The following is an 18,769-nucleotide window of genomic DNA, read 5'->3' as shown; positions in this document are numbered from 1 at the left end:
GACCAGGGTCACAAAGCACTTAAACAACAGAACAATACAAAACTTTAAATGACAACATAAGACAAACAGCAGCAACAAGAGAATTAAGAATCAAATCAAAAGGTCTTGAGATGTTCTTCAAAGGGTCAGTAGACAGAAACAAAGTTATCTAAACTAAACAGAAACATGCAGATATTCAAGTGGATTCTAACGATGACACGTTACTTCTTGTTTGCTCTGTTGTGAAGTTTTTAAACTAAACTTTATGTGGAGAAAAACATTGTTATACAAAGAACTAGATCTAGATCTACTGAAACGATCTGAACAGAATCAACAACGTGTTTCCATTTAAAGTCAACTTTGCAACAAATTACCTTCAATCTTATGCCTTTACATCCACAAATGACTTTAAAAAAAGGGTTAAATAATGTTTTTAATATTGTCTTTTAAAATTAGAATTTTAAAAATAGCAATGTGTAATGTAAAGACAGTAAACAAGGATGATGTTTGTTTGCAGACACTGAACGGATATTATTTGCCTCCATATAGCCTCATATTTGGAGCTTTGCCTGGAAAACAATATTTTAACGTAGAAGCACATCTTACTTCAATATTCATTGATAGAATTAGAGAATTCAATTAAAAATAAAAGTTCCATTAATTGAACATTTTTATTCAGCAGGGTCGCCTTTGTCGTTTTCATACTTCAAATAAAAATTTAAAAAAGCAATAAAAAGCAGATTACAACCCTTTTTCAGAATTGGATCAAATTGCATTTGAAGACAAACATTCAATTATCAAAAAGATAATTTAAGGCACAAATTGTTTTGCTTTTTTCCATTTTAGATCCCATTGGATCTTTAGATTAACTTGTTCCAATACAAGACGATCAAAACTACCTTTTAAACGTCACTTTTGCATCCCATTTAAAAATACTTCATCCGAGTAGAAAGTCACGATGAAATGGTCAGAAGCCTAGAGATGCAAAAATGTCATCTATGTCGTCAGAGGTTTCTGTCGCTTCAGTTTCCTTTGTTTCAGGCACAGATGCAGCGAAGGTCTGACCTTTCACCTCCATTCTGACAGTCGTCAACCGGGATTGACTTTTAATGAAGTGACAAGATGTTTGCAAACGTTTTCTCGTCCTCATCACACGAAGCGTCTTCGGCACCCGTCCTCGTTGAGACAAAGCCCAGCAGACTTCCTGTTTGAAGGTTTTCAGCTTCCTTGCAGTCCTGAGAGAGAGGATTAACATGTGCTTCTCTTATTATCCTCACAAACATCGTCGTTACCTGCGGCCCGAGGCCTCCAGTCCCTTCATCTTGGTGCATTTTAAACAGAGAAAGTTTAAAATTCTCCTTTCTTTGCCCATATTCTGACGTTTGCACAACCTGACGATAGTTTTGAGCGTCTCGTCCATGTCTCGAAAACAAACAGCGGCTCGCAACAACGCTTCCATCCTCTTCTTCTGCCATTCTTTACAAATGCCCTTTAAGGTGAAAAAGAAAATGAATCATTTGTTCAGTGGCATCAGAGAAAGTAGCTTCTTCATTCCAAGAGAATGTGTCAATAGTTTGAACTTGTTAGTATAAATCCAACACTAGTCAGTTTCACCAGAGTCACAACAACAACTTTTAACCATATTTTATATTAATAGTCTAAAAACAACTATATCACGTTTGAGAGCTGAAAATAGAATAAAGTACCAACAGAAGACAGAATCACATAAACACTTCTAGGAGCCAAGGTCTCAAGTATAATCACAATTTGCTGATTGATTTGCTCTTTTTGGGGTGAATCAAGTTGAACTTCCTGTAGCAAACAGTGAGATTTATAGCTCAGCAATAAAGTTTTATCTATTATGAACAGAATCTAAATTAGTTAAATCTGCTAATACATAAAAATGAACTGTTATTTCAGAGTGAGGACACTTTTCAATATATCTATGCATTGTGTTTAAAATGGGATTTTGTCTGTTTGGTGGAAAACTGGGTTATTAAGAGATTCCTAGATACTTTTTTATATTTTTTTATACATTTCATATTGTGCGTAAATTACTTACAAAATGTGAATTTGTCTGTTGATTTAATGATCTTCACGCAAGGAGGAAAAAAGAAAGATTTGGCTGAAGTTTGAACACAAACCTGTGCTGGAGTCTTCAGAGACTTCCTATGAGCGTCTGGTCGAGGATCTGCTGAATAAATATGAAGGACCAAGTATTACAACCTTCATTAAACCATAAAAAGAAAATCGTTCATTTGCAGAAACATGTTGATATTGATTATTGACAACAATGTATTTCATCAACAAACAAAAATAGATGTTCAGGTCTCACCTCGTTTAATGGAAACACCCAGATCCTCCTGCACCTCTGGGGGTCCCACAGCCTCAGACTTCTTCTTGGTCTTCTTGCAGACTTGAAGTGCATCAGAGCCACTCAAGAAGTCCTTCAGAGTCTCAGGTAGAGAGACGTCGGTAAGGTAAGGCATGGGTTTGTGATGAGAAACTAGATTGAGGAGCTGCTGCAGTTTCTCGTACTGAGCAGTGAGAGCGACCAGGAGGCCACGGAAGATCACCCTGGAGAAACAACGATGGACAAGATTTCCTCTAAAGGCCATGATCGCCCGGAGGATGAAACTCACCACAGTCGACTCGTCAGGCTGGTCAGCACCACATTCAAGACCACAAACTCCTCCAACTTCAGGTGCTGTTTTGAGCGTCTGATCGGAGGGTTAGGGTTAAAAACACTCAAGCGTTGCATTGAAAACCCTACGGATCGGCGACAGGATACAGGAAGGCCAGGCTGCAGCGTTCCATGGAGCAGCTCATCAACCGAGCAGCACCGAACACCTTGAGACACGTCCACTCCAGGGTTGGTTGACTTGGAACTTCACACTGTCCAGCTTTGATCCCCAGGTCTCTGTGGAAGACCATCATGTGTGTCAAACAGCACAACTACACACTATAAACACACACATGTGAATGTTAAACTACAAACATGAGAATAGAAATAGAATAGAAATATATATATATATTCTCATCATGGCGCCGCTCACGCAGCTGCTGTTTACAACAGCTCTCTTTCTACCTACTTTTTATCACACTTTTTCCATTTTTCTGGCGTCTTTTTAACTTTTTCTTTAGAATGGTCGGATCTTGTTGCCGCTGTGCACAAAACGAGACCACTTTTACAACTTTTGCCTTCGGTTTTCTACTACTTTCATCACTTTTTGGAACTCCGTCGGCAGACACGCTCAGCAGGTCTATTGTTTACACCAGGGATCAGCTGTTGGGGTTGCGCAACACCGCTCTCTCTCTCAGCGCGGAATGGACGATTCCCGTGGAAATCAAGAGAAAAAGACGCGGATGCAGAGCAGGTCGGATGAAACAAGAGAAGAAACGTAGGTTCCGTCCCTTTATTCCATCGATCATCATGGGAAATGTACGTTCGATCGTGAATAAAACGGACGAGCTCGCTGCGCTGACCCGGCATCAGAGAGACTTCCGGGAGAGCAGCCTTCTATGTTTCACGGAGACCTGGCTGACGGAGAAGACCCCGGACTCTGTTGTTTCGCTGGAGGGGTTCAAGATGGTTCGTGCGGACCGGGACATGGACGGAAAGAGGAGAGGAGGAGGAGTGGTGGTGTTTATTAATGAGAGATGGAGAGATCCCGCGCATGTCTCCATTAAAGAACAAGTGTGCACTAAGGACATAGAGTTGGTTGCGGTGGGCATCCGCCCGTATTACATCCCGAGGGAGTTCTCACATGTGATTGTGTTCACTGTTTACATTCCTCTGAGCGCCTCAGTGTCGCACCTGCAGCTCAAACACCCGAACTCTCTCCTGCTCATTAACGGAGATTTCAACCATGCCTCACTTTCCTCCATTCTTCCCACCTTCACACAATACGTGAAGTGCCACACCCGGGAGGACAAGACTCTGGACCTTTTATATGCAAATGTAAAAGGTGCCTACACCTCCACCGCCCTGCCCCCCCTCGGCCGCTCTGATCACAACCTAATACGTCTGCGACCTGAATACACTCCCATGGTGAGGAGACAGCCTGCACAGAAAAGAACTGTTAAGATGTGGAATGATGAAGCCAAGGAGAGGCTGAGAGACTGCTTTGAGTCTACAGACTGGAGCGTGTTCTCTCATGGTGATGACATCGACACCTTCAATGACCATTCCACGGATTACATAAAGTTCTGGGAGGGCAACGTCACGCCGACCCGCAAGGTCGGATAAGAGGCGGATAAATGCAACATAAGAAGACTAACCTCTGACTCTTTTGAGGGCAAATGTCTGTCAGGTCTTGAATGGCAGCTTCAATGTTCATGTTCTTCATCCTGGTGATGCATTGATCAACCTAGAGGACGATAGTTCAATACTTTATTATTATTTACTATTTTTTATCAGCAGCTCGAACACATCCATCCATAAATATATGTAAAACAATTAAATACAATACATTAAAAAAATTATATATATATATATATATATATATATATATATATATATATATATACACACACACTGTACACGTACATAAATCCCCCCTGTGATTAAACTAAACATTTAAAATATTGTGATCATTTAAATCAACTTGTAAATTCATCTCACTTATTATTCATTCATTCATTCATCAACTACTGCACCACGTGAACCAAATATCACTTATTATTATTACCTTAATCTTTGTTTACTATTATTACCTTAAAACTCTTACTTTAGTAATATTTTAAGAATCAAAACCATAGAAATAATAATATATGAAGCATAATTTATAAAGCACATATAGTGAGAAAGTTTAACAAATATATTGTAGTGAGAAAGTAAAGTTTAACAAATATATTGTAGTGAGAAAGTAAAGTTTATTCAGATAAACATGCTGCATTCACGGACCTCCGTAAAATCTAAACTCCAACCAAACACTCAATTACAATAAAAGATTCCATGACAAAAGTTCACCTGTTTCAACGCCTTGAACGTCTTCATTCCTCTGTGGCTGTTCTGAAGAACTCTTAGGATCCCGTGAAGAACATTTATCTCCGTTTGGAAGATCTCGCAGCGAAGGAGCGTCAAGACTTGTTTGTTTTGCTGCAGTAAGTTTCTGACGATCTTATCTGAAACAAACACACTCAGAGCTTCACCTGAACAACAGCGCCTGAACTCACCTGAACTCACCTGTGCGAGGATCGAACGAGACCCTGACGCGCGCACACGCGCTTGGAAACGGAATCTTGACTCGGTTCCATGAATCCTCCGCCATGTTGCTCACTGACGACCCCTGATGACGTCATCTTAAAGGGCCGGACTCTGGCACGATCCCGTGAATTAAATATACTTTGTTTTTAAATTATTATTTCTTCATTTAGTTGTATTTCCTCTCATTATGAATGGAGTCCCGGTGACAAAAAAATGATTGATCATTAAAAACAGTATAAACCATAAACAAAAAAGCTCAAGAACTTTCATTGTTAATGATGCATAAAAATAATAACTTTATTCTGATTGTGGGTTTTGCAGGAATAAAGAAAACACAAGAGTAGCTGCAGAAATATTGATGAACAGAAAATTAAAAATAAAACTTGATATTAGATTCCTGAACAAAATCACTGAGATGTGTAACAATAACAACACAACTGAACTACACAATACTTCACTATAAACACGCCGCATCGGTGATAACAACTCACATCAGTACAATTAAGTAGTAAAAAAGTAAAGTACAATTATTACGATTAAAGTACAAACATTAGCAACAGGACGTGTAGATCTTGATCAATATTCATGTTTTTATCATCAACTCATCCGTCCATCAATCAACTCATCCAAGAGACGACTTGAGCGTCGACTTCGTCACAGACTCGTCCGACCGTCCTTCACCGTTAATGGTGCGAACCTCGTCCATCAAACCCCAAGAGCCTCGTCCATCAAACCACAAGAACCTCGTCCATCAAAACACAAGAACCTCGTCGATCAAAACACAAGAACCTCGTCCATCAAACCACAAGAACCTCGTCCATCAAAGCACAAGAACCTCGTCGATCAAAACACAAGAACCTCGTCCATCAAAGCACAAGAACCTCGTCGATCAAAACACAAGAACCTCGTCCATCAAACCACAAGAACCTCGTCCATCAAAGCACAAGAACCTCGTCGATCAAAACACAAGAACCTCGTCCATCAAAGCACAAGAACCTCGTCCATCAAAACACAAGAACCTCGTCGATCAAAACACAAGAACCTCGTCCATCAAACCCCAAGAACCTCGTCCATCAAAGCACAAGAACCTCGTCGATCAAAACACAAGAACCTCGTCCATCAAACCACAAGAACCTCGTCCATCAAAACACAAGAACCTCGTCGATCAAAACACAAGAACCTCGTCCATCAAAGCACAAGAACCTCGTCCATCAAACCACAAGAACCTCGTCCATCAAAACACAAGAACCTTGTCGATCAAAACACAAGAACCCCGTCCATCAAAGCACAAGAACCTCGTCGATCAAAACACAAGAACCTCGTCCATCAAAGCACAAGAACCTCGTCCATCAAAACACAAGAACCTCGTCCATCAAAGCACAAGAACCTCGTCCATGAAAACACAAGAACCTCGTCCATCAAACCACAAGAACCTCGTCGATCAAAACACAAGAACCTCGTCCATCAAAGCACAAGAACCTCGTCCATCAAAACACAAGAACCTCGTCGATCAAAGCACAAGAACCTCGTCGATCAAACCACAAGAACCTCGTCCATCAAACCACAAGAACCTCGTCGATCAAACCACAAGAACCTCGTCCATCAAACCACAAAAACCTCGTCCATCACACCACAAGAACCTCGTCCATCACACCACAAGAACCTCGTCGATCAAAACACAAGAACCTCGTCGATCAAAGCACAAGAACCTCGTCCATCAAACCACAAGAACCTCGTCCATCAAACCACAAGAACCTCATCCATCAAAAGACAAGAACCTCGTCGATCAAAACACAAGAACCTCGTCCATCAAAGCACAAGAACCTCGTCCATCAAAACACAAGAACCTCGTCGATCAAAGCACAAGAACCTCGTCCATCAAACCACAAGAACCTCGTCGATCAAACCACAAGAACCTCTTCCATCAAACCACAAGAACCTCGTCCATCACACCACAGGAACCTCGTCCATCACACCACAAGAACCTGGTCGATCAAAACACAAGAACCTCGTCGATCAAAGCACAAGAACCTCGTCCATCAAAACACAAGATCCTCGTCGATCAAACCACAAGAACCTCGTCCATCAAACCACAAGAACCTCGTCCATCAAAGCACAAGAACCTCGTCCATCAAAACACAAGAACCTCGTCCATCAAAACACAAGAACCTCGTCGATCAAAACACAAGAACCTCGTCCATCAAACCACAAGAACCTTGTCGATCAAAACACAAGAAACTCGTCGATCAAAACACAAGAAACTCGTCGATCAAAGCACAAGAACCTCGTCCATCAAAACACAAGAACCTCGTCGATCAAAGCACAAGAACCTCGTCCATCAAAGCACAAGAACCTCGTCGATCAAAACACAAGAACCTCGTCCATCAAACCACAAGAACCTCGTCCATCAAAACACAAGAACCTCGTCCATCAAACCACAAGAACCTCGTCCATCAAAACACAAGAACCTCGTCGATCAAACCACAAGAACCTCGTCGATCAAAGCACAAGAACCTCGTCCATCAAAACACAAGAACCTCGTCCATCAAAACACAAGAACCTCGTCCATCAAAGCACAAGAACCTCGTCCATCAAAGCACAAGAACCTCGTCCATCAAAGCACAAGAACCTCGTCCATCAAAACACAAGAACCTCGTCCATCAAAACACAAGAACCTCGTCCATCAAAGCACAAGAACCTCGTCCATCAAAGCACAAGAACCTCGTCCATCAAACCACAAGAACCTCGTCCATCAAACCACAAGAACCTCGTCCATCAAAACACAAGAACCTCGTCCATCAAACCACAAGAACCTCGTCCATCAAAGCACAAGAACCTCGTCCATCAAAGCACAAGAACCTCGTCCATCATCCACAAGAACCTCGTCCATCAAAGCACAAGAACCTCGTCCATCAAAACACAAGAACCTCGTCCATCAATCCACAAGAACCTCGTCCATCAAAACACAAGAACCTCGTCGATCAAAACACAAGAACCTCGTCCATCAAAACACAAGAACCTCGTCGATCAAACCACAAGAACCTTGTCGATCAAAACACAAGAACCTCGTCGATCAAAACACAAGAACCTCGTCGATCAAAACACAAGAACCTCGTCGATCAAAACACAAGAACCTTGTCGATCAAAACACAAGAACCTCGTCCATCAAACCACAAGAACCTCGTCCATCAAAACACAAGAACCTCGTCCATCAAACCACAAGAACCTCGTCCATCAAACCACAAGAACCTCGTCCATCAAACCACAAGAACCTCGTCCATCAAAACACAAGAACCTCGTCCATCAAACCACAAGAACCTCGTCCATCAAACCACAAGAACCTCGTCCATCAAACCACAAGAACCTCGTCCATCAAACCACAAGAACCTCGTCCATCAAACCACAAGAACCTCGTCCATCAAAACACAAGAACCTCGTCCATCAAAACACAAGAACCTCGTCCATCAAAACACAAGAACCTCATCCATCAAACCACAAGAACCTCGTCCATCAAACCACACGAGTCTTTCATTTCTGTCTTCGAGGAGGATCTAAAGAGATCAATGACTCTTGAAGAAAAGCTTCATGATTCATGATTGTTGTTACTTCTTCCAGGAAGTCTCACCGGGTCACACATGTCGTCTCGTGTTCAGACACAAACAGAACCGACATGAGTTCTGGGAGAGTCTTGAGGTCTCGGGTGCGTTGCTCATGGGCACGAGGCAGAGGGAGGATGTAGAACCACAGACTCAGAAGTCCACGGATGGGATTCACTGACTTGCTGAGTTTCCTGCCAGAGCAGCAGCGACTCGACTTCCCATCGACCTTCTGAGGACGAGACGAACTCTCAGGTTAGTTCGCCGACACTGAAGCGTCTCCTCCAGGATCACACCGTCAACCCTCAGATGAGGCAGTGACTTCAAGTGCAGCTGTGGACCAGAACATGATAAGAACTAACTCTGACGCTTCACAGAAGACGGACTGACCAGGACAGCTTGATACGCTTCGATCCTGAACCTGAGGTTCAAACCTTTGCAGGTGAATCTGAGACAAATGAAGCAATTGGAAGCCAGACAGTGAGCCAGAGACACCAGGTGTTTGAAGGTCATGTCTCCATCGCTCCATGAGTGAGAAGAACTGCTGTGAGCTTCAGTGTCAGCGATGCTCAAGGATGCTTCCAGATGCTTGGATCGGAACGCAACTTGGATCTTCTCCTGGACGACCAAGACACATTTGTTACTTCAAAGCAGCTTCAGACAAACATTATTCAACTTCAACTGTTAAAGCGTCACAATGAGCAGTTCATGGTAATAATGGAATAAAAGAAAAACCTAATGAAATGAGTTTCTATCGGATGTCCACAGGACACGTTCAAGTACCGGCAGAAAACAGCTGTTCATTAAAAACAATATTAAGTTGTTCTGGTTCTTACCCGGTAAAGTCCATTTGTAGTTTCCCTCCAACTTGCATTGAATAGAACACTGCACCCTAGCGTCTAGGAGTGTTCATTACAACGTTATTTATAATGTTATGTACATTAACAAATATTAACGTAATACTGTTGTAATGTAAGTGAATACAACATTTACTTATTAACCATCTTGTAATGTACATTAATACAAATATTAACAATGTTGTAATGTACAATATTCCATTATTTATTAACTTGAGTTTAATTTTTTAAACTTTCGATATAAAATATGCCAAAATGTTGAACTGAATTATGACAATATATTTACCTTTAAATACCACTACAATGATCTAAAGTATGTATTGATTTGGTCACAACAAATGCAAAGGAATTCATCTTTCATAATAAACATCTTTATTAAAAACATAATTTTATTATTATATTTTGAAAAACAAGATTGTTTTTTTTTTATTGGCAAGAATCAGGATGTTTGGGAGTTTAATGAGTTACAGTTCATCCTTTGTTGGCTGCAAAAGACCAAAAGCAATAATTAGAAGCGATAAGAAGGCTTCATCTGAGGGTCTTGAGTGACATCTACCTGTGGTCTCTGGCAGTGACACGGGAACAGGTCGTCAGCCGGTTGGTCGACGCGAGTCATTTCCTGTCGGATCTTCGGCTCCGATACTTGCAGCTTAGAATACGCCTGCAAACATGACATTCAAGGTCAGAAGGATCTAATAAGTCAAATCAGACCAACAATAAATAAAGATTTTACTTCCGCACCTGAAATAGTTTGACGTAATAACAAAACACTGCGTCGCCCATGAGATGATCTCGTGCGAACTGTTGCCCGGCTCGTGCGATCGTCCTCGCCTGCAGCAGAGCAAACATGTTGGAGACTCACTTCAGGTCAAGAACAACATTGATTGTTCGGTGGAGACAAATATGATATATAATCCACATTAAAGTCACCTCTTCATCGTGGTCTCTGGCCCACTGGATCTTCTCCAGCAGGTCTCCGAGGTCAGCCCTGACGGGGATGTAGTGAAGCCACGGCTGCAGACGGCCGTAGAAGTGCTCGTAGTAGATGGAGTCCTGCTTCAACACCACGCTGTCTCCAGCAAGAAGGTACGGCAGACGATACGCTGCAACTGTGCCATCGATGTTAATCTGGTACTTAAACTGGAAGAACAACCAATAAAAAGCACCAATTTTTTTTAAATAACACTTGTTTTTGCTGTAATTATTTTCAGACAATATGAGCCAAGAGAGGGTTTTTCTTTACACTTTTTTAAACACACCATCATTCTTTGGACATTCATCCCACCTGTAGTTACCTAGTTCGTAGTTAGCAACTGAACCGACGCCTGCGTCTCTTAAAAAGAAGTTCAAAACTCTACTAAAACAAGGGACAAGTAAAAAGACCTGGCGGGTCATACATGATCACATGGCATTTAACAAACATCCTTTCACTGATACTGATCTTCAGGGTGACACCAGCCTTCACTCTCTGCTTCATCTCTGGTAGGAACTTCATTTATTCACCTTTACTAGAAAAACATTCAAAACTAATTGATCCTATTCTGATCTTCTATTCTGAACCTATAAAAGTCCAAGATAACTATTTACTTCTAATTTAAAACAGGGTACGCGACAGAACATTCAAACAAATTACTGCAGTTTACAAAAGACTTTTGTCAAACAGACATACCTTAAAAAAGTCAAAAAAAGAGACATGTTTGACGAGCGGCCCATAGAGACTCGCGTCATGTTTGAAGAAGAAGAAGTTAGTGAAGGCAGCGTCGATCATGTCAGGGCGAGCTCTGGAAAGCTTCACAAGATCGAGGCGCTCCTGACGACTGTCGCGTCCTCTCCAGAAGGCAGTGTTCTTCTTCTCCGTCCACGACGGTCCCGTGTTCGCCTGAACCGACATCATGTCCAGACTCACCCTGTGGAAATAGCAACTGTTTTACACGAAACAAGTTTCTGTAGTTGAAACCTTTTCAATTGTTCGTTGTGGATCATACAGCTTCGTAGCTGATTCAAATCCCATCAAGAACAAGCTTAAAAGAATGAGCTCACGTTAGAACTTCAGCCCAAGAATCAATGACATGAATATTTCTACATCACACAGAAGCAGGCTTGTTCTGTACCTTCCCATGGTTTCTAGGACCGACTCTGTGAGGTCATACGTGGGCATCACGATATCCCTGGTGTTGTTGGATCCACACCAAGAGAAGATTGGCTGAATCTTATCGGACTGTTTCCTTTTTTCCAAAGGCCAGTCCCCGAGATTCACGAAAAACTCCACATCAGGTAACCTCACCTGGAGGGAAGAAAATCATTTGAGCAAGTTGAAGATGCTTTAAAACGTTACCTGATGTGAGTTGATTGTTCATTGTTTTGTGTTGTCAGTACAGAATACAAATAAAATGTAAAGGTGAAATGTGAGCGATAAGAGGATGGAGTCCATCAAAATGTCAACTTCTCTGACGCGTGAATGATTTACGACTGCGAGGACAATACTGTCCATTGTGACTGTGAAGAGTGACTTGTTGTCCTTTTACCATTTGTCTGATGATACGTCACAATAATAACATTCGTGAAAGTCTTTTTTAGACAGCGCTGGGAATTGGGTCACTTGAGGCGTAAAAATACTGTACTGACCACACAAAACAATCAACAATCAACTCCACATCAGGTAACCTCACCTGAAGAGAAGAAAAATCCTTTCAGGAAGTAGAAGATGCTTTAAAACAGGACAGAACGTACCTTTCTACTGAGCGATAAGAGGATGGAGTCCATAAAAATCCGAAAACCAACATGTTCACCCAGCGTTCTGACGTAGACCTTTACAGGACGACAGATCATCTCAATTACGACATCGTCACAGGATACAGTAGATTATCTCTGTCATCATGTCTTTGTAGGTCGTTGATCAAAATGATGCAACAAACAGACGACAATTCAGACAGATTACTGAGCGTCTACTTCAATGACTTCAGGAAACACCTTTAAATGCACATTCAGGACGTATTAGACCCGGTTGTTATTGCACTTCAGGGATCTAAGGGATATTAGGTGTCATTCCAGTGCAGTACGAAAGGGGCGACAAGTGTTTCACAACAATTAAAAAACTGGACTAAAAACCTAAAACAGTTTATAAAATTATAGTGGGCCCTCATTGAAACAACTTTCAACCGCAAAACTAACAATTACCATTCAAATATTACCATCAAGCTACAGTTAAATTATAACATGAACATACATTCGCACGTTCTGGAGATCTTTATAAAAATAGAAGAAACAAAGGTAAAAAACCCCCAAATCCTTGGAAAAGTAAAGTACCTTGTTGTCTTTCACTGTGTAGTGGCAGAGGCTTTGCTGTTTTCCAAATCGCTGCGGGATTTCCTGAGCGTTGCGATCCGTATCCACAGCTGCGAACTGAGAAAGATCCTCGTCGATCTGAGGGAAGGACGACGGGCACCGCATGCTGGCCTCCCATTGGTCACTGGGTTGTGGACAGTTGCAGCCCTCATGGTAGACCGGACCTGCAGATGAAAGTAGCACAGGAATGCTGTTGAAAAGACAGCGGACACTCTGGACAGCTCTCCAGCCAAAGATCCATCCATTGACACACACACACACACACACACACACACACACACACACACACACACACACACACACACACACACACACACACACACACACACACACACACACACACACACACACACACACACACACACACACACACACACACACACACACACACACACACACACACACTCTCTCTAACTCTCACTCACTCACTCATACGAAAGATCTTCCCTTCATCTCTGTTTGTGGTCTGGACTGTGGGAGGAAAGTTCTGACAAACAAGCAGTGAATACAATAATGTACAGGAAGTGAAGCAATAACAGACCGTGTTACCTTTAAGAGTATATGTACCTTTAAGAGTATATGGCGACTTGGCCACGTGTTTTTTCTGAAGAAGGATCTGGACTTGTAGGTCTGTGTAGCTAGCATACATTCTGTAGCGAACCAGGAAGGATCCATCTTGGCGGTCAAGGACCTGGATCCAAATTCTGGTGAAGTGCTCTGATGGAGAAACAATCTTCACCTCAAAGGTCTTCTCTCCGGGCGAAGAGGTAAAACTGTACATTAGAAAAATCATTATTAACTAAATAATGTGAGCAAATGAAAAACCCACAGAAAAGACAAACTCAAGTGTCACATTTGACCTCAAGTGTCACATTTGACCTCAGGCGTCGGCATTCATGTCTGATCACGTCCATTAGTTTCAAATGTCAACTTCTCTGACGCGTAAATGATTTACGTCTGCGAGGACAATACTGTCCATTGTGACTGTGAAAAGTGTCTTGTTGTCCTTTTACCATTTGTCTGATGATACGTCACAATAATAACATTCGTGAAAGTCTTTTTTAGACACAGCGCTGGGAATTGGGTCACTTGAGGCGTAAAACAGGTAAAAAGTAACTTTATTATTTGACTTATAATAAATAATCATGACCATGTAGGAGAGAATGGTTGGAAATAAGTATCACCTTTACATTTTATTTTTATTCTGACAACACGAAACAATCACATTTTGTGTTTAAAACACTGGCAATGATGTTTCTGATTCTAAAATGCATTTTTTACAAGTAAAGCTGAGGACTCATGAAATGAAAGTGTTTAAATCAAACCATTTTACAGTTTATTGCAGTTTTTGAGAGTTTCACAAACGTGTGAAACCTCATCATTATTACACATTGTTGACAGCAGAAATAAAATGACGTATTAAGGTGATTTATTGGTAATTATTAATGTACTCAAATAATTATATGAAAATGTATATTGTATTGTATATATATATATTCATTTACAAATACATACAATTAAAAACATTACGGTTATACTTCAAATACTTTTGTCTCCTTTTAAAATGATTATTATTTTTTCATCTTTCATAGTATTTTGTCTTTTTCTTTTCTTTATATTATCGTAATAACGCCCAATAAATGACAAAATTGATCGATTTTTTAGTCATATCTGAAACCAAAGGTGTGACATTTTATCAGCAAGATTCTCCATTTTATTCGAACATTTTAAGAAAAAAGGTTCTTTAAGACTCGAGAACATTAGAGTTTACGTGAAGTCCTTGAACGCATCTTAAGGCGCAGCTCAACATAAGAAAAGATGGAAATAATGTTTAAACTTCATTCATCTCGTGCTTCTGACACTTACTTCAACCCAGTAGAATCCACCGCCTGGATGAAGAAGAACCTCGCGGGCAGGACTATGTTGGGATCCAGTCCGGGTCCAAATACCAGACTTCGATGTGGACTCGGTTCTTGGGTCTGGATCTCAGGAACCAAGAGTTCCAAGAAGAAGAAGGACAGGAGGAGGAACATGATGTTAGAGAAGCTTCTATTCGTCCATCACACTGGAGGATGTTGTTGAGTCTCTGGAGACATATTTCATAAAAGTCACAAACACAGATTTTTAAAAGAAACTCTTCACGACTGAGACTGGGAGACAGTGGGCAGGACTCGTTGCTGATTGGTTGCTTGGCCTGTCAAACTGACACGTGATCCGGAAGTTAATTCAAAGCGGAGGTAAAAGCGAGTTGATGGACTATCAGATATATATATATATATATATACATCTATATATATCTATACAGCTATATATATCCATATATCTATAGATCTATAGATCTATAGATCTATAGATATATCTATCTATATAGATAGATAGATATATATTAATATAATTTAAACCCACCTTCAATATATATATATATATATTGAAGGTGGATTTAAATTAGATTAATTTATTTGATTTTCTATTTTACATGATTCATATGTAAAAAGACATGTATATTTATATTATTATTCTTTTCATATAAGTTCATATAAATGCGCAAGAGAGTATTAACTTTCGTTAACTGTAACATGTGAAAAATAAACTTTACGTTTATGAATAATAGTAATAAAGACGATCAGCAGTTTCATTGATCACTGGCGCCACTTAGTGGTAAATAAAAATAGCTACATCCAATAAAAGAGCACTTTTCTTTTTAACGAGACTCATGAACTCTGTTATTAAAATAATCACACACACACACACACACACACACACACACACACACACACACACACACACACACACACACACACACACACACACACACACACACACACACACCCCCCCCACACACACACACACACACGTCTATACACATAAACATACACACACACACACACACGTCTATACACATAAACATACACACACACACACACGTCTATACACATACACACATATATGTACACACATATATACACACACGTCTATACACATACACACATATATATATACACATGTACGCACGCATTGACGCACATTGACACGCGCGCACGCATTGACGCACATTGACACACACACACGCATTGACGCACATTGACACACGTACGCGCGCGCACACACACACACATACACACACACACACACATATATATATAAAAGAAGTTCAAATTAATTTCAAACTAAAATAAATCTTATCATCACCAAGATGAACACAACGAGCATCTTATTAACCTTTTATCTTCTTCAGCAAATATCACAAATGTTAAAGTTTAAAGATACGTTATATATATTGAAAACTATTTAGAATCCCTTATTATAATCCCTTATTAGTCCCGCGAGGGGAAATTCGGTAGTGCTTTTGACAGCCATTCACACATACTGATGGGAGTAGGCTGCGCACCTGCGTCAAGTCTACCATCAGGGTAAAGTGTCTTGCTCAGGGACACAAGTACTATATGGATTACAAGTAAAGGGTAATTATTAATGTACTCAAATAATTATATGAAAATGTATATTGTATATATTACTTCATCATGTTTCTGTGAATTTGTTGGTGGATTTAAATGTATCTTTTTATTTTATTTTAAAAATATAATTTTGTATCAGTTGCTCCTTTGTTCTGTTGTGTTATAAATAAGCAACTAAGTTTGTCTTTTTCAATCCTGCATGAAACATAAATAAATGAAAACAAATATATAATAATAGCAATAATTAAATGAATTGAAAAGACCAGCTTTTGTAGGAACCTTTGAAATATATACACATTTATCAATTTGTCCCCAAAGGGATTAAAACAGCGCCAATATGGGGCATAATTGAGACATTATGAATGTGTAAGTAAGTAAGTGGAGACGATTGATGATGCTTGGGGACTAACCTACATGCTTGACCAATCACAGCAGAGTTAGCGTGGTTATGCTCAACAAGATTTCATCTCCATAAAAACACTGTTTTCAGTGGGCGGAGCTTAAGATCATTTTCTAATGTCAATATTATATATTCTCAAGTGCATATATATTATATACTCTGATGATACAATAGAGTCACACATCACAACAACACACACACTGATGATACAATAGAGTCACACATAACAACAACACACACTGATGATACAATAGAGTCACACATCACAACAACACACACTGATAATACAATAGAGTCACACATCACAACACACACACTGATGATACAATAGAGTCACACATCACAACAACACACACACTGATGATACAATAGAGTCACACATAACAACAACACACACTGATGATACAATAGAGTCACACATCACAACACACACACACTGATGATACAATAGAGTCACACAACAACACACACACTGATGATACAATAGAGTCACACATCACAACAACACACACACTGATGATACAATAGAGTCACACATCACAACACACACACACTGATGATACAATAGAGTCACACAACAACACACACACTGATGATACAATAGAGTCACACATCACAACACACACACTGATGATACAATAGAGTCACACATCACAACAACACACACACACTGATGATACAATAGAGTCACACATCACAACAACACACATACATTGATGATACAATAGAGTCACACATCACAACAACAACACACACACTGATGATACAATAGAGTCACACATCACAACAACACACACACACACTGATGATACAATAGAGTCACACATCACAACAACACACACACACACACACTGATGATACAATAGAGTCATACATCACAACAACACACACTGATGATACAATAGAGTCACACATCACAACAACAACACACACACTGATTATACAATAGAGTCACACATCACAACAACACACACACACACACACTGATGATACAATATAGTCACACATCACAACAACACAAACTGATGATACAATAGAGTCACACATCACAACAACACACACTGATGATACAATAGAGTCACACATCACAACAACACACACACTGATGATACAATAGAGTCACACATAACAACAACACACACTGATGATACAATAGAGTCACACATCACAACAACACACACTGATAATACAATAGAGTCACACATCACAACACACACACTGATGATACAATAGAGTCACACATCACAACAACAAACACACTGATGATACAATAGAGTCACACATCACAACAACACACACTGATGATACAATAGAGTCACACATCACAACACACACACACTGATGATACAATAGAGTCACACAACAACACACACACTGATGATACAATAGAGTCACACATCACAACAACACACACACTGATGATACAATAGAGTCACACATCACAACACACACACACTGATGATACAATAGAGTCACACAACAACACACACACTGATGATACAATAGAGTCACACATCACAACACACACACTGATGATACAATAGAGTCACACATCACAACAACACACACACACTGATGATACAATAGAGTCACACATCACAACAACACACATACATTGATGATACAATAGAGTCACACATCACAACAACAACACACACACTGATGATACAATAGAGTCACACATCACAACAACACACACACACACTGATGATACAATAGAGTCATACATCACAACAACACACACTGATGATACAATAGAGTCACACATCACAACAACAACACACACACTGATTATACAATAGAGTCACACATCACAATAACACACACACACACACACACTGATGATACAATATAGTCACACATCACAACAACACAAACTGATGATACAATAGAGTCACACATCACAACAACACACACTGATGATACAA

At 40.1% G+C, this 18,769-nt stretch overlaps 3 protein-coding genes across 4 annotated transcripts; all 3 read right to left on the bottom strand.

The window, feature by feature from the left end:
- Positions 1 to 80: 80 nt before the first annotated feature.
- On the bottom strand, positions 81 to 5,258 carry rmp64 (ribonuclease MRP subunit p64). Of its 2 annotated transcripts, none has more exons than XM_087804298.1 (9): positions 5,168 to 5,258; positions 4,952 to 5,106; positions 4,261 to 4,349; positions 2,771 to 2,899; positions 2,622 to 2,699; positions 2,315 to 2,556; positions 2,124 to 2,170; positions 1,272 to 1,468; positions 81 to 1,214 (listed from the first exon to the last, which is right to left on the bottom strand). In XM_087804298.1, exons 1-9 carry the CDS (start codon positions 5,250 to 5,252, stop codon positions 947 to 949), a joined length of 1,290 nt encoding a protein of 429 aa, XP_087660424.1. In that variant the 5' UTR covers positions 5,253 to 5,258; the 3' UTR covers positions 81 to 946. The 2 variants fall into 2 exon arrangements, with proteins under 2 accessions (XP_087660424.1, XP_087660423.1); XM_087804297.1 differs by having other exon boundaries at positions 83 to 1,214; positions 2,124 to 2,173.
- Positions 5,259 to 8,771: 3,513 nt separating this feature from the next.
- Positions 8,772 to 9,658, bottom strand: tex30 (testis expressed 30). The gene is given in 5 exon segments (XM_087804531.1): positions 8,772 to 8,839; positions 8,842 to 8,982; positions 8,985 to 9,117; positions 9,175 to 9,402; positions 9,653 to 9,658. Coding segments are annotated over 5 exon segments (576 nt in total).
- A 341-nt stretch (positions 9,659 to 9,999) lies between these two features.
- On the bottom strand, positions 10,000 to 15,127 carry poglut2 (protein O-glucosyltransferase 2). Its single transcript, XM_087804295.1, has 10 exons — positions 14,853 to 15,127; positions 13,554 to 13,759; positions 12,948 to 13,150; positions 12,372 to 12,449; positions 11,753 to 11,925; positions 11,311 to 11,548; positions 10,572 to 10,781; positions 10,383 to 10,472; positions 10,198 to 10,302; positions 10,000 to 10,126 (listed from the first exon to the last, which is right to left on the bottom strand). Exons 1-10 carry the CDS (start codon positions 15,017 to 15,019, stop codon positions 10,106 to 10,108), a joined length of 1,491 nt encoding a protein of 496 aa, XP_087660421.1. The 5' UTR covers positions 15,020 to 15,127; the 3' UTR covers positions 10,000 to 10,105.
- Positions 15,128 to 18,769: the final 3,642 nt, after the last annotated feature.

The sequence above is a fragment of the Callionymus lyra genome, chromosome 12 (genome assembly GCF_982586985.1).
Source record: "Callionymus lyra chromosome 12, fCalLyr1.hap1.1, whole genome shotgun sequence".
In the NCBI taxonomy this organism is placed as follows: domain Eukaryota; kingdom Metazoa; phylum Chordata; class Actinopteri; order Syngnathiformes; family Callionymidae; genus Callionymus; species Callionymus lyra.
The sequence above is the reverse complement of the archived record's forward strand: the minus strand, read 5'-3'. Positions and strand labels throughout refer to the sequence as shown.

What these genes read in the sequence shown, in the direction of transcription:
- poglut2 (XM_087804295.1), bottom strand. Translation starts at nt 15,019, where the DNA reads ATGTTCCTCCTCCTGTCCTTCTTCTTCTTGGAACTCTTGGTTCCTGAG. An exon ending in GTGGATTCTACTGGGTTGAA is followed by an intron (nt 13,760 to 14,852) that starts GTAAGTGTCAGA and finishes TCTAATGTACAG; the next exon opens with TTTTACCTCTTCGCCCGGAG. An exon ending in GTCGCCATATACTCTTAAAG is followed by an intron (nt 13,151 to 13,553) that starts GTACATATACTC and finishes TTTCATCTGCAG; the next exon opens with GTCCGGTCTACCATGAGGGC.
- rmp64 (XM_087804297.1), bottom strand. Translation starts at nt 5,252, where the DNA reads ATGGCGGAGGATTCATGGAACCGAGTCAAGATTCCGTTTCCAAGCGCG. An exon ending in CGTTCAAGGCGTTGAAACAG is followed by an intron (nt 4,350 to 4,951) that starts GTGAACTTTTGT and finishes ATCGTCCTCTAG; the next exon opens with GTTGATCAATGCATCACCAG. An exon ending in GGGTGTTTCCATTAAACGAG is followed by an intron (nt 2,174 to 2,314) that starts GTGAGACCTGAA and finishes ATATTTATTCAG; the next exon opens with CAGATCCTCGACCAGACGCT.